This window comes from Stenella coeruleoalba, assembly GCF_951394435.1.
Source record: "Stenella coeruleoalba genome assembly, chromosome: 4".
In the NCBI taxonomy this organism is placed as follows: domain Eukaryota; kingdom Metazoa; phylum Chordata; class Mammalia; order Artiodactyla; family Delphinidae; genus Stenella; species Stenella coeruleoalba.
In genome coordinates, this window is record NC_137149.1 from 73,740,953 (window position 1) to 73,767,893 (window position 26,941).

General features: G+C 40.1%; 1 protein-coding gene across 4 annotated transcripts in view; it reads left to right on the forward strand.

Annotated features, from left to right (window-relative positions):
* The window catches only part of KIT (KIT proto-oncogene, receptor tyrosine kinase), an 84,375-nt gene that overhangs the window by 35,885 nt on the left and 21,549 nt on the right, over nucleotides 1-26,941 (forward strand). For 2 of the 4 annotated variants that reach the window (XM_079919982.1, XM_079919984.1), the window contains exons 2-7: nucleotides 1,249-1,518; nucleotides 5,217-5,498; nucleotides 6,568-6,704; nucleotides 13,197-13,368; nucleotides 17,233-17,422; nucleotides 19,839-19,954. In XM_079919982.1, coding sequence (XP_079776108.1) covers nucleotides 1,249-1,518; nucleotides 5,217-5,498; nucleotides 6,568-6,704; nucleotides 13,197-13,368; nucleotides 17,233-17,422; nucleotides 19,839-19,954 — 1,167 coding nt within the window. The remainder of the gene's footprint in view (nucleotides 1-1,248; nucleotides 1,519-5,216; nucleotides 5,499-6,567; nucleotides 6,705-13,196; nucleotides 13,369-17,232; nucleotides 17,423-19,838; nucleotides 19,955-26,941) is intronic. The other 2 variants (XM_079919983.1, XM_079919985.1) reach the window with 1 other exon arrangement.

Sequence of the window (26,941 nt, forward strand, 5' to 3'; positions counted from 1 at the left end):
CCAGGGGGCTCTGTTATCCTGGTGCCCCAGCCCATCTCACGCAGGTCATATGTGAGTCAACCTTTTGTATTTTTCGTGGCACTCTAGCCACTAATGTGCTCTTCCTCTGGCAGTCTCAGATCTTCCTCTTTTCATCTCAAATCCTTGCTGTTGGGTTCTGTGGCTCCTGCCTACCTGAGGACCAGAGCTTTTCACTGGTTTCCGTGAATCTAGTTGACCTCTGGTATCTCACTGTGCGTGAGTGTCTCTGTGGTATATATCTCTGGTACCTGTCTGTCTTTTCTTTCTCCTCTTCTGATATTGTGAAAATCCAGCCCACTTCTTTTTCTTTAGCCTAAAGCTAAACCTTGTATCTTGGTTTCATTATTCTGACATTGAACACTGTGTACTTTAAGCTCTGGAGTGTAAGGACTGTGTGTCCATTTATGGGGATTTTCTCCCAGCACCTAACAATGCTTTTGTAGATCACAAGTAATGAACAGATACTTGCCTTCATGCTGCAGATGCAGGCGTGCACAAATGAATGAATGAATTGGCTGCTGTGAATTTTCTAAGGTTCAAGTTTCATATTCAGAGTCTATAGTTTATATCTTTAAACTAGTTTCCTGTGTAGGAAACCTCTCTAGGCATTAGGTAGGTAGATCAGGCTGCAAACCAACATAGGCCAGGAAATCTCACGATCTGATCATTAAAATAAGATTTTCATTTTATGACTTATTATTTGAAACTTCGAGATAGTCCTTTTTTGATGACCATCACCATATAAGGAGAATTGCATAGAAATAACTGAATTCACAAAGTTTTAAGAAAAAGCCAAGTTAATCATGATCATGTACATTTTGATTAAAGAGTGACAGCCCAGTAGTTTCTTTTTTAATAGTGTAAGATTTTGTTTTTGTTGTTTCTGGACTGGGTGTCAGCATGTCAGTATCATTGCAATGGCCCACGTTCAGAGTGGAAACTTGACCCCGCTCTGTGTTTAACCCAGCGAAGGCCATGGCATCCAGCAAGTCTTGGCTTGCATACCAAGGGTGACCCTCAGGATTAATTGAGGGTTGCAGAAAATAACTTAATATTCTAGATGAACTTGAGAAACTTTAAAAAGAACTCTCTGCCCATAAATAGCCGGGCAGCTTTGTCCTATTTTTATTGTCGAGTACACAGAAGATGGAAATCAATATTGGAAGAAATCCTTATTTCGCCTAAGAAAAAGATCACATTCAACACGATTTTCATTTTTCTTGGCAGGCTCTTCTCAACCATCTGTGAGTCCAGGGGAACCGTCTCCACCATCCATCCATCCAGCAAAATCAGAGTTAATTGTCAGTGTCGGCGATGAGATTAGGCTGTTATGCACCGACCCAGGATTTGTCAAGTGGACTTTTGAGACTCTGGGTCAATTGAGAGAGAAAACACACCCAGAATGGATCACCAAGAAAGCAGAGGCCACAAATACAGGCAATTACACGTGCACCAATGAAGGCGGCTTGAGCGGTTCCATTTATGTGTTTGTTAGAGGTAAATGCTCAGCTTTCTTTGATGCTATACTTAGAAAACTTTATATCCTGTCCTTAATTAGGGATGACATACACATGGCTGAGTCATGGATAAAATATTACTGGCTGGGTCTAGGAAGCATAAGACAAAAATTTTTATTGTTAGTTTCCCCCATCTTTTGATACATAGTGGCTTTGGGTATAACTCCAGCTGGAGGTCTGCAAGGCTGTGTAACTCTTCCTAATGAGATTGCAATATGGTTTAGCCCATTTGTCCTGGTGATGTGAGTAAACCCTGAGAATAAATTAGGCCCTTTGGGAAGGCGGCATTTTAATGCCTTGAGATTCCAGATACTCCCACTTAGTAAAAACATTTCAGGGAACTAAAGGCCTCTAAAGGCCTAAACAGACCAAAGCTTCAAATGAATTGACCCACTTTTAGGGAGTAAATTCCAGAAAAATAACTCAGTTGGCTAAGCACCTCCTGTCCTTCCTAGGTTCTTAATAGAAGTCAGTTCATTCATTTAAAAAATTGTGACCTCTTAGAAACAAAAGGAAAATGTGACGGTTGGATTTCTGAACCTCATCTCATGTGATGAATGCAGTGATTCATCTGTGTTTGTGCTTTTAATATCCTTGTCCGGAGGAAATTTCCTAGGGGGCTAGGGGCAGGGATAAGGGAGGAGTCTCTTTCTGCTGATGTAAAAACTGAAGCACTTAAAGCTTAAGAGACAGACCCACATTATAGGAGGATAAATAGTTTCAGTTCTAGTCCTGGGTTTGTACCTGGCCTGGGGTTGTCCTTGCAACCTCATGCATGGTATTGTGGAAGAGGACCGAATAAACTTATCCTAGATTGTGGATCTGAGCCACCCCTAGAGTCACAGTTCCTCATGGCAATGCTTGGATAAGATCGCCTGCGCTGTCTTTCTTATGTAATTGTTATCAGGGAGACAAAATTGTGCAAATTCTAGTTCTGTCAAGGGTTAGTAAAATTGACTCTCATGTTCTCTGTACAGAAGGTTGCCGTGAAACTGACGCTGCCTCTCCTTAGTTTATCTTTTACTCTTTCCTGGGTGGGTCGCTGCAAAGAAAGACGCGCGTTGAAAAGCCACAGCTAGCCTCCGGATTTGGTTCCATAATTGTGGAGACAACCATGTTCTGTTCTTTGACATTCAGGAAGGTACTCTGTAATTTCCAGGTGGTAATGAAGTACCATTCTGCTTATTAATAGGGTGGGTAGACAGCTGACTAAATAGGGAAACTGCTGCATTAGCCAAATCAGTCTCACAGGGCTCACAGATTTTCTTGATGGGGGACGTCATCCCCAATAACTTAGGACTATACTTAATTATTACCAATTTAAGATGTTTGGATGCTTAAGTAATTTGTCTTAGACAGCAGTGAAGGAAATTGGGGCATTGCTGTAGGAACTATGACTCAAGTGACTGAGAAAGAATAGATGGAAAATTAACCAGCTATAGCCTCGAACCATATTTCAGCCATTATGAGATAATTTGTTTGCAGAATAACTTAGTAAGGCTGGGAGGTGCATAATTTGTTTTGGAAAACTCTTTGAAAATTGGTCAAAATTCTATGATAAGTATATTTCAATTATGTCATTGATTTTTGTGGAACACCCGGTTTACAGATGGAAAGGACAATTAAAAAATATTTTAAGTGTAATCTGTGGGCCCAACCCTGTATCTGTATTACCTTTACACAGTAGAGGCGGCAGCATATTGTGTATACAGAATGAGGTTTGTATTTGCTTATATGAGATCCTAGTCGACCGGAGGCTTTCCCAGTCCATGCCTGGTGTCCTGGCATAATTATTAAGAGTACCCCTTTCAGTCACAAGTATCCTGGTTTGGACGATCAAGTATTTGCCGTAGCATTTCTGAAACTCATAAGCTCCCCGTTTGCATATCGGTTTATTTGATTTCTAGAAGTTCTATTTATACATACCTTTCAAGGAATATGAATAGAGTGGGGCCCACGTGTTATTTATACTGTGTGGCCTCCTGATGGTTTTCTAGATTCTATTCAGAAACTGGAGGATCCTGGAGACTGGGAACTCTGGAAAGAGGCCCCCGCAGAGGGGTTAGGGTTTTGTAGGAATGAAAACACTGAACGACAATTTTATGGTGATACAGTTTTGTTCATTTTCAGTCTTAATTGTACTCTATTGTTACTTATAAGCTGATTGAAATTTATCTTAATGAAGAAAGAATTGTGTGGAAAGTCCCTGTGCTCAGGGTGTTCAGCTGGTGGTTCTTAGGAACTTTCTGAAACCCGTGTTGTTACAAACAATGGAGATGCTGGTAATTCTCTCACTATATAAGGAAAAACATCTGGACCCCTGCAGCTCATTCTCCACATTGATGTACTCTGCACTGTTACTACTGATTATCATCCAGGCTTCAGGCTGACCCATGGGGTTCCCATATTCCTTTCTTCTTAGCACATCTTGAGTACTGATAACATGAGTTAGTCCCCTTTTTAAACATTTCTTATTTTTTTCCCTTTCGTCTCATTGAATACCCTCACATGACTCCTAGATCGTGGTCATTTTGCCTGCCTCTAAACCTCTATGTTCTTCTTTTTTTTTTCTTTTTTTTTTTTTTTTTTTGCGGTACGCGGGCCTCTCAACTGCTGCCGCCTCTCCTCCTGCGGAGCACAGGCTCCGGACGTGCAGGCCCAGCGGCCATGGCTCACGGGCCCAGCCGCTCCACGGCACGTGGGATCCTCCCGGACCGGGGCACGAACCCGCGTCCCCTGCATCGGCAGGCGGACCCTCAACCACTGAGCCACCAGGGAAGCCCTGTATTCTTCTTTTAATTCATAGACTCTTTCCCATGCTTCTCCCTTATTTAGTCTTGGAGGCGTAGAGTACATATTTGACTTTGAAGTCAAGCACACTTGGGGACAAATGAGGCAAGTTATTGTATCACCAGAGGGAAATTATTTCACCTTTCTGAACTAAATAGGTCTTCTTGCTTGTTAAATAGATTAAAAAAAAAACCAAAAACATATGATTAATTCGGAAACTGGTACAACATGGAAGTATATTTGGACACTTTTCAAAAAAGTGATAAAGGCTCACACAAAAGTAGAAGTTGTGTCAATTAGATAAGATCAAAACAAATTACAGGTTGGACAGTGGGTGGGAAAGTCCTGAACAAGGTATAATTCCACTTTTTCCCACCCTATTAGATACCATCAGGCTGGCTTATTCTTGGCCCAGTTTCTTTGGAGTGTTACCTGCTGTAGAAAAAAAGTAACTATTACAATAAAATATTCCCAGAGCTTTAAGAGTTCAGATTGTGGTATCGGTCAGACCTGGCTTTGAGTTCTGTCTTGCCATTTCTGGGCTGTGTCACTTAAGGAGAGTTACTGTTTTTGAGACTATAGTTTATCGATAAAATGGTGATAATGATAGCGCCTGTCATATAGGGGTGTACTGAGGATTAAATGAGAGTGAGAAGTGTGTAATGGTCCAGGCTTAGTGCCTGACACATGGAAAGCGTTTACTAGGTGTTAACTCTTCCTTATTAGTATGACTCGGATAAATTCTACTCTTGTTTGCAAAGAATAAAGTCAGCAGCCATTTGGGCCACTAGGGATTGTTGTTATGAGCGGCAATATTTTAGATTTTTATAAAATGTTTTCAGTGTCTGTGACCAGCCATTCAAACTACTGATTGTTGATATGCTGTAGATCCTGAGAAGCTTTTCCTGGTTGAGCTTCCCTTGTACGGGAAGGAAGGCAACGACACGCTGGTCCGCTGTCCTCTGACAGACCCAGAGGTGACCAATTACTCCCTCACGGGGTGCGAGGGGAAACCTCTTCCCAAGGACTTGACGTTTGTCGCTGACCCCAAGGCCGGCATCACGATCAGAAATGTGAAGCGCGAGTATCATCGGCTCTGTCTACACTGCTCGGCGAACCAGAAGGGCAAGTCCGTGCTGTCGAAGAAATTCACCCTGAAAGTGAGGGCAGGTATGGGCCCTTGTTTGCTTTCTTCTGGGAGTCGGAGCATCCTTTGATCTAAAAGAAGACTTCTCTCTTCTCACTGGTCCAACTCAGTATGTCACTCAGGTAGCTTCTCGGATCGTTTCGCCCAGCCTCAAAATAATGCTGGTTGCTTGTGAATACTTTCACAGCCTCCATCCCATGTGTTGGGTCCATGACCACCTCCAGCTGGGTGTGTCTGCCAGGGATGGGCATTCAGATGGTCCTGGGGACGGTCTTTAAACCTACTGACATCAGGACATCCCAAAGTTTCATAATTGCACAAACTGTTCCTTCCAAGAGAAACTCATTGGGAAGCCTTAGTTACACTGAAAAGATTAGCATACAGATAATTCACTCCTTGATTGACTATTGATCTATGAATTGATTCCTCCTCAGCTATTTAATTTTAATACCTCTCAAACTATTCACAATCTGAGGAGGAAAGTACCAGCTGACTTTGGACCTTGTTCTTAATGTGGCATTACGTAGAATATTTTGATAGCTGGAAGATACCCAGATTTTTGTATTTCAGAGATCATCTAACTCAACACCAGTTGGCATTTAGCTATTGAGTAGTTTTTATTAAGGCTTTTGAAAAAGGATGCTCTTTGGAATTAAGGCAAGTTTGATTATTTAAAACCTGTGATTTTAAGAAATAAGACGTTATTTTTATAGCGCGTGGGCAAGATGCCTGTTTGGTTAAAAGAATATAATTAGTTGTTGGTCACATTCTCATGAAACCAGCAAGTCAAATAAAGATGAATGCAGCTTCACTATGCCAGGGCTTCTACCTATTTCAAAATAGCATTGCCCAGGATTATCATAATCTCAAAGTAGACAGTCTATCTTTTTCACTCGGTGTTAATGAAGTTACTTGAGGGATGTACAATTTCATTGCTGATGTCTTCAAATATACAAGTAATACAGATCGGTTAGTACCCTACTTTATATCTTATTTAAAAGACCACAAAGTGAGCTGAGGAAAAATGGTAAGTTAAAACATTATGCTCTACTACAGCCAGTTATTTGAGGGCCACGTTTCGTTTTATTCTAGCCATCAGAGCTGTGCCTGTTGTGTCTGTGTCCAAAGCCAGCTATCTTCTCAGGGAAGGGGAAGAATTCGCAGTGATGTGCTTGATAAAAGACGTGTCTAGCTCTGTGGAATCAATGTGGATAAGGGAAAACAGCCAGGTGAGTGGATTGTTTTCTCCATTTGCCTCAAAGTATCATTCTCTCTGTGTGGGAGAGTTGAAGGTTTTTCTTTAAGAGAGTCCATTTTTAAAAAAAATTTATTTTCTTGAAGTAGAGTTGATTTACAATGTTGTGTTAATTTCTGCTGTACAGCAAAGTGATTCAGTTATACATACATATACATTCTTTTACATATTCTAGAAAAGTCTGTTAATTGTCCTGGGGATGGCTCAGCTGGTGTGTCTGTCAGAGGTGGAACTCTCTGGAGTGTGTACAGATGATGTGTATTTACCCCTTTCATTGCACCATAGGTAGATGTGTATATTCATTATGAGTAACAAAGAAATGTCATTTTGTAAATTTATTTTGAGAAAGTCGTAGAGAAAACTTCAGACTTGTTATTACTCCATGCTGTTTCTTTTGAATGACTTTTGTGGGGGGGAAAAAATTAATGGTTCAGTGAGTAACTACCTTGATTTTTAAAGCTACTATGGCAACTGTTCAGACCAGATTATTTAAAATATTGGGGAAAGTTGCCAGTTTTTTTCCTTCCATATTAAAAACATAAATCAACGGTCTCAGATGTCAGCCAAGAAGCCCTTCCCTCTGCCACAGAGAGGCCTGTCCCTTTGAGAGATTTCTTTTTGTATGCATCTGATTTCCTCCTTTGAGCCTGCTTACCCGAGATCAGGTTGCTAATGGTTTTCTATTTGTTTTAGTCGCTATTAATAAAATGGTTGTCATCAATCTGAAACATTTGGACACGTTTAGGTTATCATTCGTTTAACAAATGCATATTGAATGTCTACTGTATGTCAGATACCGTGTTAGGCATATCTTAAAATTAAATAAATTTTAGCCAGTTATATTTGAAGGTTTTTCTCCCTCTCTAATACTCATATTAATAACAAGGTCTTTAAAATGTCCGGTTTCCCTAATATTTTGCCTTAAGATTCCCATTGACTGAGTTTTTTTTTAAAGATGCCAACTGTACTTGAACATTTGTTACTTTTTAAAAATAATTAATTAATTAATTAATTTTTGGCTGCGTTGGGTCTTCGTTTCTGCGCGAGGGCTTTCTCCAGTTGTGGCAAGCGGGGGCCACTCTTCATCGCGGTGCGCGGGCTTCTATCGTGGCCTCTCTTGTTGCGGAGCACAGGCTCCAGACGCGCAGGCTCAGTAGTTGTGGCTCACAGGCCTAGTTGCTCCGCGGCATGTGGGATCTTCCCAGACCAGGGCTCGAACCTGTGTCCCCTGCATTGGCAGGTGGATTCTCAACCACTGTGCCACCAGGGAAGCCCGTGACTGAGTTTTTAATAATTTTTGTTTGAATGATCTTGGCCAAGTAGTTAATTTGCTCTCATGGTAGTTTTTCCTGAGTACACACATGCGTATTACGTTGGAAGAAAGGAAATACTGTCTTTTCATCCTCCTCTTCCTCTTCTTCCGCCTCATGCTCTGTATTCAACATTGGCAGTTTCATGCCTGTTTAGAGAATTCTTTGCTAAACAAGTAACTATGGTGATTAGCGTAATGCAAACCATTATGATGGCGTTCATGTAGACCAGTGATGGATACCTTGCTAAGTGAAGCCTGCCACTAACAGGAGAATGGAACCAGTGGGTCAGAGAAACAAGTCCTATCATAAAACCAACAGCTTACACATGAATTTCTGACTAACCCTATAGAACACAGTCCCATATTAATTGCCTTTCTATGATCCTTGATTTCAGATGAGAGAACAATTTACGGGGTGCGTAACTGAGCCTCTCCATAACTTGAAAATTAGCCTTTTTGAGATGAGAATTAAATTGCCCCAGGCAGTTTGATTCTGAACCACTTTTTCCCAGGAGTCCTGCATGCCATTCCCAATTAATCCGCTGGTGCTGGTAGATAAGCCTGCAGTGTTGGGAACTCTTTGGGGAAATCCCAGTGAGCACCTCCAAGGGTTAAGGAAGAGCAAATCACATGCAAACAATATGTAATGTGTGACTTGCAGATGGGGCTCATGGCTGTATGCCAGGGTTCCTCCATGAATCTTTTATTGATATCCTTTGGCTTAATTTGGAATACCTAGCCCTGTTATAGCACTATCAGATTCTTTCAAAAATCCATAGTATTTGATCTGGATCATTTAGAATAAGTTTAGTTCACAATGAAATTTAGGGTAAAACGACTCTTGTGGTATTTTTGCAACTGTTTGTTTTAAAACGTAAGAGAGTCTTGGAGTTTATTCAACACTGTGAATCTTGGTTAGCTTTTCTAAGGCTTCTAAACCCTCGTATTTTTGCTTGCTTTTATTATGATCTTTGACAGTATCCTAAATTATGGCCTTCGGGTTTGGGTGCTGATGATGTATCAATTATTAACAAACTATTCCTTCTAGCACCAATGTATTCATTGTCCTGTTTAGCTCCCTAAACAGGGACTCCTGGGCTCTTGCAGGAACTAGAAGGAACATACCGGGAATCTAGAATATAGTCTGTGACCTGTCCATTGTCACTCTGCCTTTGCCGAGGAGAAGTCTGTATGATGGACTGGAAGAGGCCAGAGAAAAATGTCACTTCCCCTTTGTCTCTTCTTAACAATTACTCTTAGGCAGGAAAATGTCAGCTTTCTGCCAATTATTAGAAGAATCTCTTAGAAGGGATTATCTTCAAGTCGACATAGTGCTCCAAACCGGAAAGGCCTTTAAAGACCTTTATTCTCTCATTGCCTTTTAGAAACAAAAGCTGAGACCATAGTGGCATCCTTGACTTGGCCAAGATCTCACAGTTAGTTAACCAAGCAGGTTTCTCTTCTTTTTGATTCCAAAACATTCAACTTTGGCAGTCAGCTTTTATGTATGCTTATTTTAGTGAAAAAAATTTCCAAAAATATAATACCATGAGAAAAAAAGAGAAATAGCTAGAATTCTACCACTGTACATTAGCAGCGCTGTGCAGTAGAAATAGAATGTGAGCCTCCTATGTAATTTAAAATTTTCTAGTAGGCACATGACAGAGTAAAAAAAAAAAAAAAAGTAAAATTGATTTTAATGTATTTTATTTAACCCAATATATCCAAAATATTTTATATAATTAACATTTAAAAAAATTTTTTTAACATCTTTATTGGAGTATAATTGCTTTACAATGGTGTGTTAGTTTCTGCTTTATAACAAGAGTGACTCAGTTATACATATACATATGTTCCCATATCTCTTCCCTCTTGTGTCTCCCTCCCTCCCACCCTCCCTATCCCCTCCCTCTACGTGGTCACAAAGCACGGAGCTGATCTCCCTGTGCTATGCGGCTGCTTCCCACTAGCTATCTATTTTACGTTTGGTAGTGTCTATATGTCCATGCCACTCTCTCACTTCGTCCCAGCTTACCCTTCCCCCTCCCTGTATCCTAAAGTCCATTCTCCAGTAGGTCTGTGTTAGCATACAGTATTTGTTCTTCTCTTTCTGACTTACTTCACTCTGTATGACAGACTCTAGGTCCATCCACCTCACTGCAAATAACTCAATTTCATTTCTTCTTACGGCTAATATTTCATTGTATATATGTGTCACATCTTCTTTATGCATTCATCTGTCAGTGGACATTTAGGTTGCTTTCATGTCCTGGCTATTGTAAATAGAGCTGCAATGAACATTGTGGTACATGACTCTTTTTGAATTATGGTTTTCTCAGGGTATATGCCCAGTAGTGAGATTGCTGGGTCATATGGTAGTTCTATTTTTAGTTTTTTAAGGAACCTCCATACTGTTCTCCATAGTGGCTGCATCAATTTACATTCCCACCAACACTGCAAGAGGGTTCCCTTTTCTCCATACCCTCTCCAGCATGTATTGTTTGTAGATTTTTTGATGATGGCCATTCTGACTGGTGTGAGATGATATCTCATTGTAGTTTTGATTTGCATTTCTCTAATGATGTATGATGTTGAGCATTCTGTCATGTGTTTGTTGGCAATCTGTATATCTTCTTTGGAGAAATGTCTTTTTAGGTCTTCTGCCCATTTTTTGATTGGGTTGTTTGTTTTTTTGATATTGAGCTGCATGAGCTGTTTGTAAATTTTGGAGATTAATCCTTTGTCAGTTGCTTCATTTGCAAATATTTTCTCCCATTCTGATGTTGTCTTTTCATCTTGTTTATAGTTTCCTTTGCTGTGCAAAAGCTTTGAAGTTTCATTAGGTCCCATTTGTTTATTTTTGTTCTTATTTCCATTTCTCTAGGACTTGGGTCAAAAAGGATCTTGCTGTGATTTATGTCATAGAGTGTTCTGCCTATGTTTTCCTCTAAGAGTTTGATAGTGTCTGGCCTTACATTTAGGTCTTTAGTCCATTTTGAGTTTATTTTTGTGTATGGTGTTAGGGAGTGTTCTAATTTCATTCTTTTACATGTGGCTGTCCAGTTTTCCCAGCACCACTTATTGAAGAGGCTGTCTTTTCTCCACGGTATATTCTTGCCTCTTTTATCAAAGGTAAGGTGACCATATGTGTGTGGGTTGATCTCTGGGCTTTCTATCCTGTTCCATTGATCTATATTTCTGTTTTTGTGCCAGTACCATACTGTCTCGATTACTGTAGCTTTGTAGTATACAGTCTGAAGTCAGGGAGCCTGATTCCTCCAGCTCCGTTTTTCTTTCTCAAGATTGCTTTGGCTATTCGGGGTCTTTTGTGTTTCCATACAAATTGTGAAATTTTTTGTTCTAGTTCTGTGAAAAATGCCAGTGGTAGTTTGATAGGGATTGCATTGAATCTGTAGATTGCTTTGGGTAGTAGAGTCATTTTCACAATGTTGATTCTTCCAATCCAAGAACATGGTATATCTCTCCATCTATTTGTATCATCTTTAATTTCTTTCATCAGTGTCTTATAATTTTCTGCATACAGGTCTTTTGTCTCCTTAGGTAGATTTATTCCTAGATATTTTATTCTTTTTGTTGCAATGGTAAGTGGGAGTGTTTTCTTAATTTCACTTTCAGATTTTTCATCATTAATGTATAGGAATGCTAGAGATTTCTGTGCATTAATTTTGTATCTTGCTACTTTACCAAATCCATAACATAAAAATTTTTGATGGGATATTTTACACTACTTTTTTCATATTAAGTCTTTAAAATCTGGGACATATTTTATATTTGCAACACAACTCAATTTGGACCTACTACATTTCAAGTGCTCAGTAGTCTCAAGTGGTTAGTCCTTACAAATGCTATATTGCCCACATTTTTTTTCATGTTTATTTTCTCTCTCCCCTCATGCATATGTATTAACACATGGTTGCTGTCTTAAGGTACACTCATTTTATGCTTTTTACATAAAAGAAGCATTTTTCTTATTTTCACGTATTCATAGTTTTGATACCTGGTATACATTTAGGTCATCTGCAATTTTTCACCGCAGTAAATATCTTGGACCTTTTGTTTTCTGTTGAGTTGTTTCCTTGAGATAAATTTGCTGGAGTTGCTTAGTGGTCTGAACCATGCTTCCAAGTTGCTTTCCAGAAGGACTGTTCGGATTTACAGTACTGTCAGAATGGTCTAATGCCAATAGGTTCACCATAGCCTGGCCAGGGAATCACCCTTGATCTTGTTTCATGTCAATATCAGCTCCTGTTTAGTTTCTTTTTTAGTTGCCTCCCTCCCCCCATCGTAATAGGAATGTGTTCATGTTACAGAAAATTTGGAAGATGCAGAAAGCTCTATGCTATTTCTTTTAATCTTCTCAGAGAGTGGTTATAGTTTGTATTATGGTTGTTTCCCCATGACGTTTTCCATACAAGAAATCTCTCCATGTCTTATCTGCAGATAAATATTAACAGTGGCATGGTGATATCACAAGAGTAAATGCACAACCTTTTCTCTTCAGCTCATGTGTAAATAATTGGGGATTTTGTCTTATATGTCTTATATACTTTAGAACTCCCTTTAATACTTGCCAAAATTCTGCTGGGTAAGAACTATAGGATGAATTTTCGAGTTAGTCTTAGACACTGTAAGTCTATTTTTATTCATGAAAATAATATAAATGTTAATATAATAGAACGATTGTTACTAGTGATGTGTTTTCTTTCAACCAGTGGGATGTAGAATAGAAAAAATATATATATAACAGGAAGTATTGATAGGATATAAATATGCTGACTTTTAAAATATCAGTGTCCTGTATTATTTCTTATATAAGAACTTCTAAAATTTGGCACTGTTAAAAAATATTTAGCACTGCAGAGAATTTGGAATTACGTATGCTGTGGTTATTAAGAAATGAATTTTCATTTTTTACAATCATCAGTAATAACTATCTTTCAATATAATCCTGTAATATGAAGTGTTCCAATGACAGACTTGTCATGATGTTTTATTATACTTACTTAAGTAGTGTATAATGAATGCTAATACGGAGAAGTTAATTGCTGCTATTTTTAATTTATCTAGGAAAGATCCTGAATATAAATTTTATGGTAATCTTTGATTTTTTTTTCCCTCTCCTTCTGAAACCAGCAGACTAAAGAACAGGTGAAGAGGAATAGCTGGCATCAGGGTGACTTCAATTTTCTTCGTCAGGAGAGATTGACTATCAGCTCAGCAAGAGTTAATGATTCTGGCGTGTTCATGTGTTATGCCAATAATACTTTTGGATCAGCAAATGTCACAACAACCTTAGAAGTAGTAGGTAAATATCTCTGGGAATGGATAAATTACTGGCATAGTGAATGAAGGAATTACTAGATGGTTTCCTTTTTACGTTAATGGAATGTTGAACAGATTCTTAGGGTTTTTATTATTACTGAATGAATGGATGAATATATGAAAGAAAATGATCTTCGTAGCCTCTTCCAACTAGAGCACAAAAGCAAATTCTACCAATTTAATAGAGGCAAGTGGAAAGTTGTAACTGTGAAGCTGTTTGAACATGTCATTCTCTGCTTACCTCCCCTACCTCAACAAATACAATGTAGGTTGAGCCTTTCCAGAAACTCTAGTCCTTGCTGAATGACTTGACTTTGGAAATGGATGGAGACTTTTCTCTGTGGAGGAAGGCATATGCTTAGAGCTTAATGTATTTCTCTGAATCTTCTGGTGAGGTTCCTCAGCCTTTTGGTTTATCGTTTTTTGATTCATGGGCTCTAGTCACCCTTTGTAGCAGGAAGGACTGAATTGGCTTCTCCTCCTCAGTACACCCCTGACCTCACCCTGTCCTCCAGCCTTATAGGCTGTAGCATAAACCTTCAGGAAGACAGCCCACCAGGCATGGGTCATTGATTCTACAGAGCGTAAACTGAAACATAGTAACCTGTGCCCTAACCCCATCATGTCTGGCATACACAACTGGTTTAGTCTTCCATGCTTTAGATCTTACTGAATATTTATTTCCCAAGCATCTACTTAATGAGATCAGAGTGTGGTATTTTGAATTACTGAAAATAATAATAATTTTAAAATTACTTTGTTTATACTTTTCTTGTCTTTTTAGTACTGTTTGCGTTTAATCTATTTTCTTGTCTTTTTAATGCAACCATATTCTCAGCGCTTGACTTTAAGTACTTGTAGGGTGGTGAAATTCATCATGAGCAATAATAAAATGGTGTGATATTTGTTTTCATTTCTCTCCTTTCCCCCATATTTCTTCAATAATTTATGTACCAATGTTAGAAGTCTGCGATTTATCCCACAATAATCTCATATGATTTTGGCGTTTCTGCCCATGTTGTAATGGAAAGTATCTCACCAGACTGAACGTGAAAAAGACACTTTACTTGCGATTACAGAGCCAGCCCAGAGAAAGGGCACTACTCTGTCCCTAAATGTGATTGTGAACCATTTATTAATTTGAATAAAAGGCTATGCTTTTAAAATATTAAACTCCATAAGTGCTAATTTGCTAAGTTGATTAGGGAGCATGTTGATATATCAGCTTCAGCTCCAGAAAGCAATTAGTAAGGATGTTTGGAGCTTATTGTTGTATGTAATCAGATTTTTAAAATCCATTCATCAATTTCCAAGAATATAACTGGAAAGACTGGAGGCCGTGAAACCTGAATCTGGCTTTGTACTATTTCAGGAGTGGGTTGGGATGGGAGGAACAGTAAGAGACAAAGAGAAAAGTAATTTCTTTAGGGGCTGGGAGTAGGATTTGGACACAGTGTGGAGTGGCGCAAAAAAGGCTTCTGGGTGGCCCCAACCTGGTTTTGAGTTGGAGCTCTGGCACTTAACTTTCAAATACACCCCACTTTAACTCTGCCTGCATTTTCTCTTCCAAGAAACATAGCCTCTAACTCCCAAGGCTGTGGAGGGAGAAAGGCCATATATTTTGCAGATGTGCCTGGCACAGTGTTTGCCCTTGATTAAATGTTAATGTCTCGTCAATTTCTTAAATCATCCTCTGTAACAAACCCAGGTGGGGTTCTTTGAGTCTAATAATTCTTACACTTCATGAATTTGAAGCTGTGTCCTATTATAGGACATAAAACTATATTGAGCAAACTGGACTATAGAAAACTCAGGAGAACTTTAGTATTTTGTACATGATGAGAGGGAGAGAAATCAGTGGAAATATCGTTGTCTGTGGTGTTTGAATATTTTGCATTGTGTGATATCTTTGAATTTATGATCTTGAGTACCTGAAAATTTAACGTAACATTCAGACAAAACATTTATTTCCTCAAAAGTAATCTAAATTAGCTTAAAGAATGGCAGGGGTGTACCTTTTATGATTCAGGTATTAGAACAAAGTGGTGTTTTAATTTCATTTGGATGATTTTTGATTTTCACCTGAAAAATATTTTTTCCATTGATACAAAGGACAGTTTGACTCCATTTTTTTATTCTGAATCTGTAGGAAACTAAAGGAGAGTCAAATACTCTCATGTCAACATCATGGGGGCTATCAATATATTTAACCAAACAGTGCCAAAGACAATGGCACTGTTTGGTTAAATGACAATATAAAATGTTATAATTAATTTTCAAATTTTGGAAAATAAATAGAAGATTAAAACTCTTCCATAATTCCACTAACTTGATATAAGCTTTTTTAGGATTTGGTATATGGTTATATTTTTATATGCAACAGGATTTTAATTATACATACAATCTTATGTTCTCTCTCTTTCTCATTTGAAGTATGTGGAGACTCTAGGCTGTGCAACAGTAAAGAGACCAGCCTTGGCTTCTTACAGACCTGTATTCACATGTAGGCTCTGCTTTGGGTCGCCACCTATATGGCTTTCCAGGACTTGATTTCTTTTTCATCTGTGATTAGGGGTTACAAGTGTTCTCTTTCAGTATCATTATAAGTTAAATGTTTGTCATAATTATTAAACAAAGTGTATGCTAAAAAGCATTCCATAAATGGAGGCTATAAATATGATATTGGCAATTATTTTATGATGGTCTTTTCCAAGCTCTTCCTTGTATTGTTATATAATAATTTCTAAGGGCTGATTTATTTACTTAGCCAGTTCTCTATTTTCTCGTTTTTAAAATTATTATGACTAGTGTAAATAGCACTTCTTTTTGCACGTGGCCATCTACCTCACTAAGAAGAGTTCTCTGGATTAAATTGAAAAGTAGATAATTTTTAAAAATCTATATCGCTAAATGCTTTCCACAAGAGTTGTACCCATTTACAAAGTGTAATTCAGTGTGCTACTTTAAGTACACTTGCAAAATTATTGAGTTTATTTCAGATTAGTTTTACTATTTTTCCATAGAGTGGATATACATTATTTTTTAACAGCTTTATTGAAGTTTTGCTACTTTCAATATGTGAAAAGGAATGCCTTATTTAAATTAGCAGTTTATTTTTCCTTCTATATTTTTATGTCCTCTTTTTCCTATTACCTTAATTAATTTTCCTATATATAGATACTTTCTGAAAATGTTTATGTATTTAGATTTGTCTTTTAGGATTTTTATTTCTTTGGTTGCTTCTAAAAAGCCTAGAAAACTCCCCTCACCCTCCCCTCCACAAAGTTTTGATAGAAGTAAATTCCGTTGTTTAGTTAAAAATATGGTTTAATTATTAAAATGCTGTCCTTGATTCATTTGTGATATATGATATGATAAGAAGATCTAAGTTTATTTTTCTCTAAATACTAAATGACATTCTTGCAACATTTTTATTAAATATCGGGGCTCTCTTCCCCTTCTTGATTTATGACATCTTCTTACCACATATACAATTATATTGGATCTGGGTATGGGCTAACTATTTAGTCCAAATACTTTTTAGCCTAATAAACATCAGGACTGGTAGTTCTAGAAGACTTCTAAGATGGTGATAGATCTTTAACAGACTTGCTTAAGAGGCAGAGATAAGAGAATAAACATTTCCAACGTGTGTCCTTTCTCACTTTATGACCGTGATTCTCCAAGAGCAAAATAAAATGTAAAATGGTTAGTCAAAATTCTTACTTGTCATTGCCAATTAATACTGGAAATCATTCAATATCTTTATAATCCAAAGGTGAAGGTTTGTTATTTGTCAAGATTTTGGGGATAACAGTTTCTTTCTGTCTCATTCTGCCGTGATTAGATAAAGGATTCATTAATATCTTCCCTATGATGAATACAACAGTATTTGTAAACGATGGCGAGAATGTGGATTTGGTTGTTGAGTATGAGGCATATCCCAAACCTGAACACCGACAGTGGATATACATGAACAGAACTTCCACTGACAAGTGGGAAGATTACCCCAAGTCTGACAATGAAAGTAACATCAGGTAAGAAAAGGGCCTTGTTTGGGGAATTACACGTTCCCCCCACCCTGTCCCCTTGGCTTACCGGATCCTGTTTCTGTGACCCGTCAGTGTATGAGAGGACAGCTGATACGGAAGGAAGTTTGGGGCTGCTTCCTGAGTCATCATCATTTCATTTTGCTGTGTGTTTAGAGCACACAGAAAAGTCCATGCGTCAGTTTTCTTGTTTGTAAATTGGAGGATAGTTCTCTCCTAGAGTTCTGAGGATAGTTCAAAGCAGTGACTAGCATATACTAGGGACACATTAAATAATTCTCTTCAGAGAAAGAGAAATGTTAGTGCCTTTAATCATTTTTTTTAAGACTGTAAGAAAACTAAGAATCATTAAGCATCTTTGGGCCAGGCGGTGAACCCAAGTTTCTTTTACATCAGACCTCTCTCTCTCTCTCTTTTTTTTTTAATTTTTACTTACTTACTTACTTATTTATTTATGGCCGTGTTGGGTCTTCGTTGCTGCACGCGGGCTTTCTCTAGTTGCGGTGAACAGGGGCTACTTTTTGTTGCGGTGCATGGGCTTCTCATTGTCGTGGCTTCTCTTGTCGAGGAGCACGGGCTCTAGGCGCATGGGCTTCAGTAGTTGTGGCACACGGGCTCCGTAGTTGTGTCTCGCAGGCTGTAGAGCACAGGTTCAGTAGTTGTGGTGCACGGGCTTAGTTGCTCTGTGGCATGTGGGATCTTCCTGGACCAGGGCTCGAACCCGTGTCCCCTGCATTGGCAGGCGGATTCTTAACCACTGCGCCACCAGGGAAGCCCCAGACCTCTCATTTGATCCTCAAAACACTTACAATAAAAACAGTAGCAATAGTGACATTTCATGTAAGCTGTGTGTGCTTTTTTCCTGCCATGTGCTGTTCAAAGTCCCTCATGTACATTAACTCAATAATTTTGGTCCTCACAAATTCGATGAGGAGGCACTCTTACTTCCCTTCTTTCTATAGAAGAGGAATCTGAGACCTAGGTGTGTTAATCTGAACAAGAGCCCAAGGCTGATAAGAGGTAGGTGCCTAGATAGAGTTAGTACTTTTTCCTAGTCAGGAGCTCTTGGCTGTTGTAAGAGTGTGGATAAGAAAGGATGCTGTCCTGGGCCTCGGTCTAAGGGTTGGAGGGAAGAGCATGTATTGGGAGGTGTCCAGGATTCCTCCTTAAATGTGATCGAAGGGCTAGGAAAGAGGCAGGAGCTGAAGATGCTCTCAGGAGTCTGGTTGTGGCAGCCAGGTTGGATGGTAAGAGGCAATACTATTCGAGGGGGAGGGGAGAGGGAGGGGGCAAAGGCAATGAGCTCGGCTTGGGGTTTGTTGAATTTGAGGTTGACTGTGGGATCTTGAGCCGGGATGTTCAGGTAGAATGTATCGTAGGTCGGGTTCCCTGGATGCAGCGCCTGTGGGAGGGATTCACAGGCAAGGTCTTCATTAAAGGAGAGAGAGACCTGGCGGGGAGTTGGGGGGAACAGGGTAGAGAGGGGAAAGGAGAGAAGAAAGGGTGTGGGTGAGCCACAGTCCAGTCACAGGGACACTCTGGACTGGGGGGGGGGGTTGTGAGCATAGGTCTGTAGAGGAAGGAAGGCATAGGACAGGGAGGTCTGGACTAGAGGTCAGGATTTGTGAGCAGACAGTAAGTAGTTCAGGGGAGCATGGATTGCCCAGGGAGCACATGCAGTGTGAGAGGAGAGACTGAACCACCCACCGCGTGTCGAATCGGTTGTGGGGGTCAAGGGGCGCCCAGGGTGCTCCGTCCATGCTGGAGCCCGTGTCAGTAACGCCCCCGATGGTGGTACCGCGTGCTCAGTTATCACAGCCATCTACGATGTCCTTGCTGTGAAACAGAAGGTCGAATAGCACATGCTGCAGAGGACACTGGGAAGAAGCAGCGGCGGGGAGGAAGGAGGAAAGCCGGGAGACGGTGGTGTCACAAGAAGGAAGGTGAGGGCAGCGGTATTGACCTTGCCGTGTGACCCTGAAGCATCTGCAGGGAGACACCTACATGGAGATGCCTGCCAGCCTGGCGTTTTGCCAGGCAGGTGCCGTTAAAGCAGGGCGGGCGAGTTCAGGACACCGATGAGAGGGAGGTTGAACAGAGGACCAGGGCAGAGAAGGATGCGGCCGTGGGGACAGCTCAGGAAGCGGAAGAGGCTGCCATCTCTGTGAGGTTGCCTTTATGCCGAGAGAGCCTTTCCCCACTCTGTATTCTCACACGCCAGGCATCTGTCCCCAATGAAATATATGTGTGTGTTCTTGTTTGTTAATGTGGATCTTGTTAATACTGAATTAAGTGGGGCATATTTTTCCAAAATAAGCATGTATTTTCAGGTAGAAACTGATAAAGCCACACGCCCCGAGGCAGGCCGTCCACAGGTGACTGATGGGTTGTCCTTTCTTTGTAGATATGTAAGTGAACTTCATCTAACCAGATTAAAAGGGACCGAAGGAGGCACTTACACGTTTCTCGTGTCCAATTCTGATGCGAATTCTTCCGTGACATTTAATGTTTACGTGAACAGTGAGTAGAACGAATGGCTGCTTATCTTTTTATTTTTTTATTCTTTTAAGTTGTGGCTAGTGTTTGTAACAGCTGCTGCACTGAGTTCATTGTGTACTGGGTCAATAACGTTTCATGATAATTTGACCTTAACAAAGACCTCGTGGTTTGGTGGTTGGAAGACTGTGTACAAAAACCAATTCCTTGTCCTACATTTCACTAACCACATGACCTTGTAGCTGGTGCTCAGATGCTGGGTGTTGCCTTTGAAGTCAACAGAGGAGCCATAGAAGTTAAAAATAGCAAACAGTTTGAGGGAGAATGTATTCTTACTGATTGTTGAAATGGGGAGCCGGAGGTTGAATAGGAGCTAGATTATGGTATCAGGTGGGAAAGAAGTGCTATCAAGCCCTGACAAACAATTTCTTGTTACAACGCTTTCTCTTTCGGGTTGGGGTATTCTTTTTTTTTTTTTTTTTTTTTTTTTTTTCGGTATGCGGGCCCCCTCACTGTTGTGGCCTCTCCCGTTGCGGAGCACAGGCTCAGCGGCCATGGCTCACGGGCCCAGCCACTCCGTGGCATGTGGGATGTGGGATCTTCCCGGACCGGGGCACGAACCCGCATCCCCTGCATCAGCAGGCGGACTCTCAACCACTGCGCCACCAGGGAAGCCCACGTTGGGGTATTCTTTGTGTGAGATGAATGCAGTATCGCTCAGCTCAGTGGGTCCCTACTGCATGTCACGTGGAGGCTGTGGGAGAAGGGCGCAGGTGGTTTAGGGTGGGAGGATGGCAGTGGACGTGGGAACCTGAACACCTGAGCCCTGTGTGGCCCACATCCCACAATGTCTTGGGGCAGCTTCTCTGCACAGAGGCTGATGCCTGGGGCTGTACTCACTAGCTGGGACTTTTGCCAAGTGTAGGGCCCGCTCTTGGCTCTGCTCTGGGGCCCCCTGCATTTCCCAGGAAGGGTGGCAGGTGCCTACCACACCACACCAGCCAGGGGACCAGAGGCAGGAGGCCTCCAGAGGCACGGAATCTCAAGGGACCAGCCCACAAAATGACCATCGGAATTAGCCATCCGGGGCATGGCAGGGAGGGGCGGGGGGGCGTGAGGAGACAACCTGGAACATTCCCTAGAGAGCAGCTTAGTAACAGTTTGTGTGTGTTGGGCTGCAGGATGGGAGCCAGTTCCGTGTCCTCCAGGAGCTTATTACTTGCTGCATAGAGTGATTTTTCCATCGTTCCTTCACTGATGCAGCCGCTCACTAGCGTGGTGGGGTGGTGAGCGTGATCCCTTTACAAATGAAGACAGGAAGCAGCTAGCAAGTGACACTCAAGACAGGTTTTTGATTGCTAATCTGGAGTCCTTTGTCAATTCCAGCATTTCCAAAATTGTGTTTCCTGAACAAGGTGTTAACATGTATTTAGACAAAGAGCATCACATCTGCATAAACATTTTTCTTAACTGCAGACCTTCCCGGCATCCTTCATACGCTAACGTGTATTTTGCCTGCCCAGGAGGAGGCATGGAAATGAGCATATCTCTCACATTTGTATGACCACAGAACTCTCCTTTTCCAAGGGAAACACGTTAATTAACATCTCAGTTCCCGGGAACAGTTTTGATTATGTGGTATCTCATTGGCCTGCAATTCAAATATCTCTAGATTAATTCAGATGTTAATCAGAAGAGTTTAGTGTATTACACATGGGCAAAACTACCTGCTTACTGTTCAAGTAATTGAAGAGATGATTGCAGGTAAATCAGTATCCTTGCAAGCGTCATATCCGTACTGTCCGTACAAAACTTTATTTAGGGTGTTGTAGTGCAGTACTTCTCAAACTGTCTGTGGTAAGGGACCTTGTATTTTTAATTTCCAGTTCCTTCTGGATCAATACTTCTTATAAAATACAGAAAGAACCAGCCACTAGAAAAGTGAGATGGAAAAGAGCAAAGATATGTAAAATCCAAGAATGGATTTTTTTTTATTATTAGATTCAACAGATACAATTAAGTCAAATTGCTTAGTCTCGGTTTCTCTGCTTAGGTCCCCAGTACCAGTAGATCATGGACATGGCCTACTCGACAGGCCTCACTTTGAGAAGCTTAGTAGTTGGGAATTTTGTAAAGTTATGTCGTTTGCATTTCTCTTTCCCTGGCTTCAAGGTCCAGGGTGCATTAAGATCTGTCTCTTTCCCCCTTTTTCCTGTTTCCATTTGCCAGTGTGTGTGGTCTGCCAGTCAGTCATGAGTCACTGACCTTAGAAAGACATCTCTGAAGTCACCCTTACTTTTCTCAGGGTGACAAAATTGCTACCTTTTTACTTACCAGCCTAATTTGCCATCCATAGGATCGGTGTTAATGACCTCTGCTGGTGAATTCACGCCTGTTTGAAACTAGAGAGGAAATGGCCTGAACTGTCCCAAATGATCCCTTCTTGGATTCCCTGTTAGCGCAGGAGGCCTTTTCTATTGTATATTCTGGGGCCTGGGTCGCAGATACCTCCCAGCACGTACTTGAGCTCCTGCTTCATGGCACTGGGCACACGGATGAGGGTGTGTAGTGTCTGCCCTCGTAGGTTAAGCTCTTCAGGGAGTCTCTTCATTGATGTCAGTTTATTACAAACACTAAGCTGACGCTAAAGGCATTTATTTCACTTACCTAACATGTTGGATTTCTTGACCTCCAAATGGTTTGACAGAGCTAGCATTTTTGTGTGAATCTTTTATCTGTTTCTTATGAAGTATGTCCCGATTGCTCTTCACAGATATAGTTAGCTAATTTCTTTGTTAACTTTATTTTTTGGATTGAAAAAAAAATTCTAGTTGATGTATCATGGGGCAAGATGTTACATTTAAAATCAAAAGCTAAAAATAGTTTTAAAATTTAAACTTGGACCAGTTGTGTCTATTTTGACATACCATTTTAGCTGAGCCAAATTACGTATGTAGATCTGCTGCATGTTTTATTCTGTAAATAAGCTTAGCCCCAAGGGTGAAAGGAATTGTGCTCTGCAAAAACTAGAATGAATAAAAATCAGAATAATAAATGCATGCTATTAGTGTAGGAATTCAGGCTACTTTCACTCAGTGACAGGGATGCATAATTGCTTAATAGATTCAGCTATGAGAAATGCTCAGGAAGATCCTTGATTTTGAAGAGTTAAATGTTTGGTGGTTGAAGAACCCATTTGTTTTGAAAATTCCACATGTAGATTTGAGGATATTGTGCGTGCGTGCGTGTGTGTGTGTGTGTTTGTGTTCTAATCACTTACATGTAACCTTTAAGAGAGAAATATGTACATGTTAAACTTGAAAATGTTTTTTTTTTTTTTTTGGCGGTATGCGGGCCTCTCACTGTTGTGGCCTCTCCCGTTGCGGAGCACAGGCTCCGGACGCATAGGCCCAGCGGCCATGGCTCACGGGCCCAGCCGCTCCGCGGCATGTGGGATCTTCCCGGACTGGGGCACGAACCCGTGTCCCCTGCATCGGCAGGCGGACTCTCAACCACTGCGCCACCAGGAGAGCTCCTTGAAAATGTTTTAATACTGTTTTTAACTTCTCTAACAAGCCATGATTTACGTGGGTCTGGTAAGTAGGCTCACTGACATTAAAGGTGGTTTATAATGGCCAAAAAATCAGTGATTCTTTGCATTGAACTTGCATTACTATAATTAGTCTTGAATTGCTTATTGAAGGTATATACAGAAATCAGATTCTTAGTTCTAAAAAGAAGTTTGATATCTTCGGTGAAAATGGCCATTTGTTTCCCTTTCAGATCAAAATCGGGAGGAAAATAGAGTTCTAAGAACTATAAAACTACCCAAAAGTGCTTTCTTAATAGGCGCTACTCTTTCCAAAATTCCTGCAAATGTTTAGAAAAAGTAACATCACCAAGATTCTGTAGGTAGCCTGTGATAATGGATTAGAAACCTATGGTCTCTTTGGTTACAATCAATGTCATACAGTAAAGGTTTTTATCAGATCCAGGACAAATAAGAGGCCAAACACGTATTTTAACCCTGATTATCCACTTGGCCCCCCTGTCTCTCTCTCTCTCTCTCTCTCTCTCTCTCACACACACACACACACACACACACACACACACCACATTTTCTTTATTCATTCATCCACTGAAAGAAATTTAGGTTATTTCCATACCTCGGCTGTTGTCAATATTACTGCAGTGAACGTGGGAGGACTGATAATCCTTCGAGATAATAGTCTTGTTTCCTTTGAATTTATACCCAGAAGTAGGATTGATGGATCACATGGTAGTTCTATTTTTAATTTCTCGAGAAACGTCCATACTGTTTTCCGTAATGGTTATACCAATTTACGTTCCCACCAGCAGGATACAAGAGTTCTCTTTCTCCACATTGTCGCCAACACTTGTTTTCTTGTCTTTTCGATAATAGCCATGCCGACAGGTGTGAGGAGATATCTCATTATGGTTTTGATTGGCCAGTAACTTAAAATGACACTAGTAGCATTATAAAATGTTATCTGGTAGCATTTCCAGATCAGTATTATGCATATAAAATTTGTAGCAAATGTTATCTGGGAGCCATAAATAGATCCCTCTCCAATCTCAAAGGTCTATCCTTTAATGACAGACCTATCAGTTGAGTGAGAGTATGGTGGTACTCAGGTGGTGGTACAGCAAGGCCATCAGGACAAGTAAGGTCTAGAGAATGAAAGCGCTTGCCTTTCATCTTTGGGATTACACGGAACACAGGGAATGTTAAGCTCGATTGGATATCCAAACAACTGCTGAACTCTACACCAAATTAATTCTCTAAATCACCGATTTCCCTCCATTTATGGCAGAGTGTTAACAAGGGATTGAAACAATTTAAGGAAATGCTAAATACTGTATTATTTCTAAACCACGGCATCATATAATTAACATCCTGTCTGCTGTAAGCGATTATTTATAGATCATACAATATACCCAAATCGGTCAAAGTAATCAATCATCCGGAACGAGGCTTCTTCATGGGAATGTTTCCCTTTGACCACATCTACAGAATCTGAGCTGCTCTTTATGTATTTTTTATTTGGGGTCATAGTTAAATCCAGTTATGGATAGCTAAACTATCCTTCTTCCAGGGAGAAGCCACCCTGAGTGCAACACTGTGCAAATACAGCACACGCGCAGCCCACCATTTGCCGTAGGTGAGGGCAGACCTAACAGGACAGCCGTGTAGCTAGATGGCTTTGGACAGTCTGCCAGCCAGCCAGCCAGCCATCTGGGTCATCCACCTGGCTGGAAGTTTCAGTGACTTTATCCAGGGTGAAATAATACCCGGGGTGGCCGTGCCAGTTTGGGGGTTTGGGGCACCTTTCCAGATCCTCATGCGTCAAGAGAACAAAGTTACTAGGACTTTGCCTTTTGGGAAGGTGGAAATGTCTTCCTACCTCTTAACCTGTTAGCCTTTCTGTTTCCATTTTTTAAAGATGATAGGGCCTTCCAAACCTTTGGGTGTCCACACCATACTTGCGGTAGAGGCTAAATTACCGCTAACACACTTATCAAGTTTTACTTGAGAAGCTTTGCTGTTTAGTGTTTTTCTGTTTTTTCTTTTCTTTTTTCCTACTAGGTGGATTCTATTAGACCTACTCCTATACTAAATTACTGGAATTCTTCAACATTAAATAAAGCTAGTGCTAAGTAGACCTCCTTTCTCTGATTTATTTACTGGCTTTTGAGAGTTTGCTGTAAGGCTACCACAGTAACCAGAATGTAGCCTGGTTTGTGCAAACATTTGTATACATGTGTTTTTAGATTTAAACAATTTTTTCTTATTATAAAAATGTTATGTGAAGGATGGGGTAACTTGAAAATACAAATAGGCAAAAATAAGAATCAAACAAGTTTTAATTGTACCTTTTGAAGTTTATTTACATGTTGTGGATTACCAGTGCTAATATATCTCATATATATCTTTACAGACCATTTTTAAAACTTTTTTTTTTTTTTTTTTTTTTTTTTGCGGGGGTGGAACAAGAATGAGGTTCTTTTGCTAACCTTGTGTGCTTCGGTGCTGAGCAGTGAATGCATTGTAAGCAATCTTCCATACCATAATATTTCTTCTACAGTATTGCTTTGGTAATCTCACTGCATGGCTATTTCATAATTTCTTTAACCCGTATCTGATACCATTTTGAGACATTGTGGTGTGTGAGGGTGGGACTCTGAAATGATGTGACTGAGTTTTTAAAGAAACCAACCAAATGATTATTTAAAGTTTATAATTATCTTGTTTAATCTCAAATGAGCGACCTCAGCTAAGTGCCTGGAAGTTGATAAGGTTATCATCTGTCATCTTTCATGCTCTTATGTCTCGAACATATGTCACGGAAGATACACTGTGCTGGCTTGCAGGACAGTTCCAAATTAAGGAATAATTTTCAGATCTTCTTAGTATGGGTAGTTAATCTATGTAAAAATAGTTTCTTATCTTTCTACATTAATTTTTTTATAGGTGATTTGAGATACTTGACAGTATCTAAAGTCTGTTTTTATTTTCTTTTCCTGAACTTGAAATGAGTTTTTGTTCTTAAATTGCTTGGGAGTTATGAGTGTTGTTTTTGATGTGGCACTTTATTATCTCCTTCTTATGAAGAGGATCTCTGTGGATGCAAGAATTGCTATAGACATTTAAATTGGAAGAAAAAAGGAATATCATGGCAACCTACTTTAGAGTTTGATTCTCTTATATTTTGAAAAAATTTAGGAAACGTGTTGGTATCATTTTTCTTTCATGTCTCATTAGAAAGTTGGTCTGGTGGGGTCTCTTGGTAATTTGGAGATCTGTTAAAACGCTGAACCAATTGGAGGACAGGTAACCCATCTAGATCGTTAGGCCCTTTGTTGGTGTGGTCTAGCCATTATTTCATGTTTATGGTGGAAAAGCAGAAGAGGTTTAGGTTTGGAACCATGTAAGCTTCAGCTAGAATTGACCCTGGACTTGGGATATACTTTTGTAAAAATAACATGAGT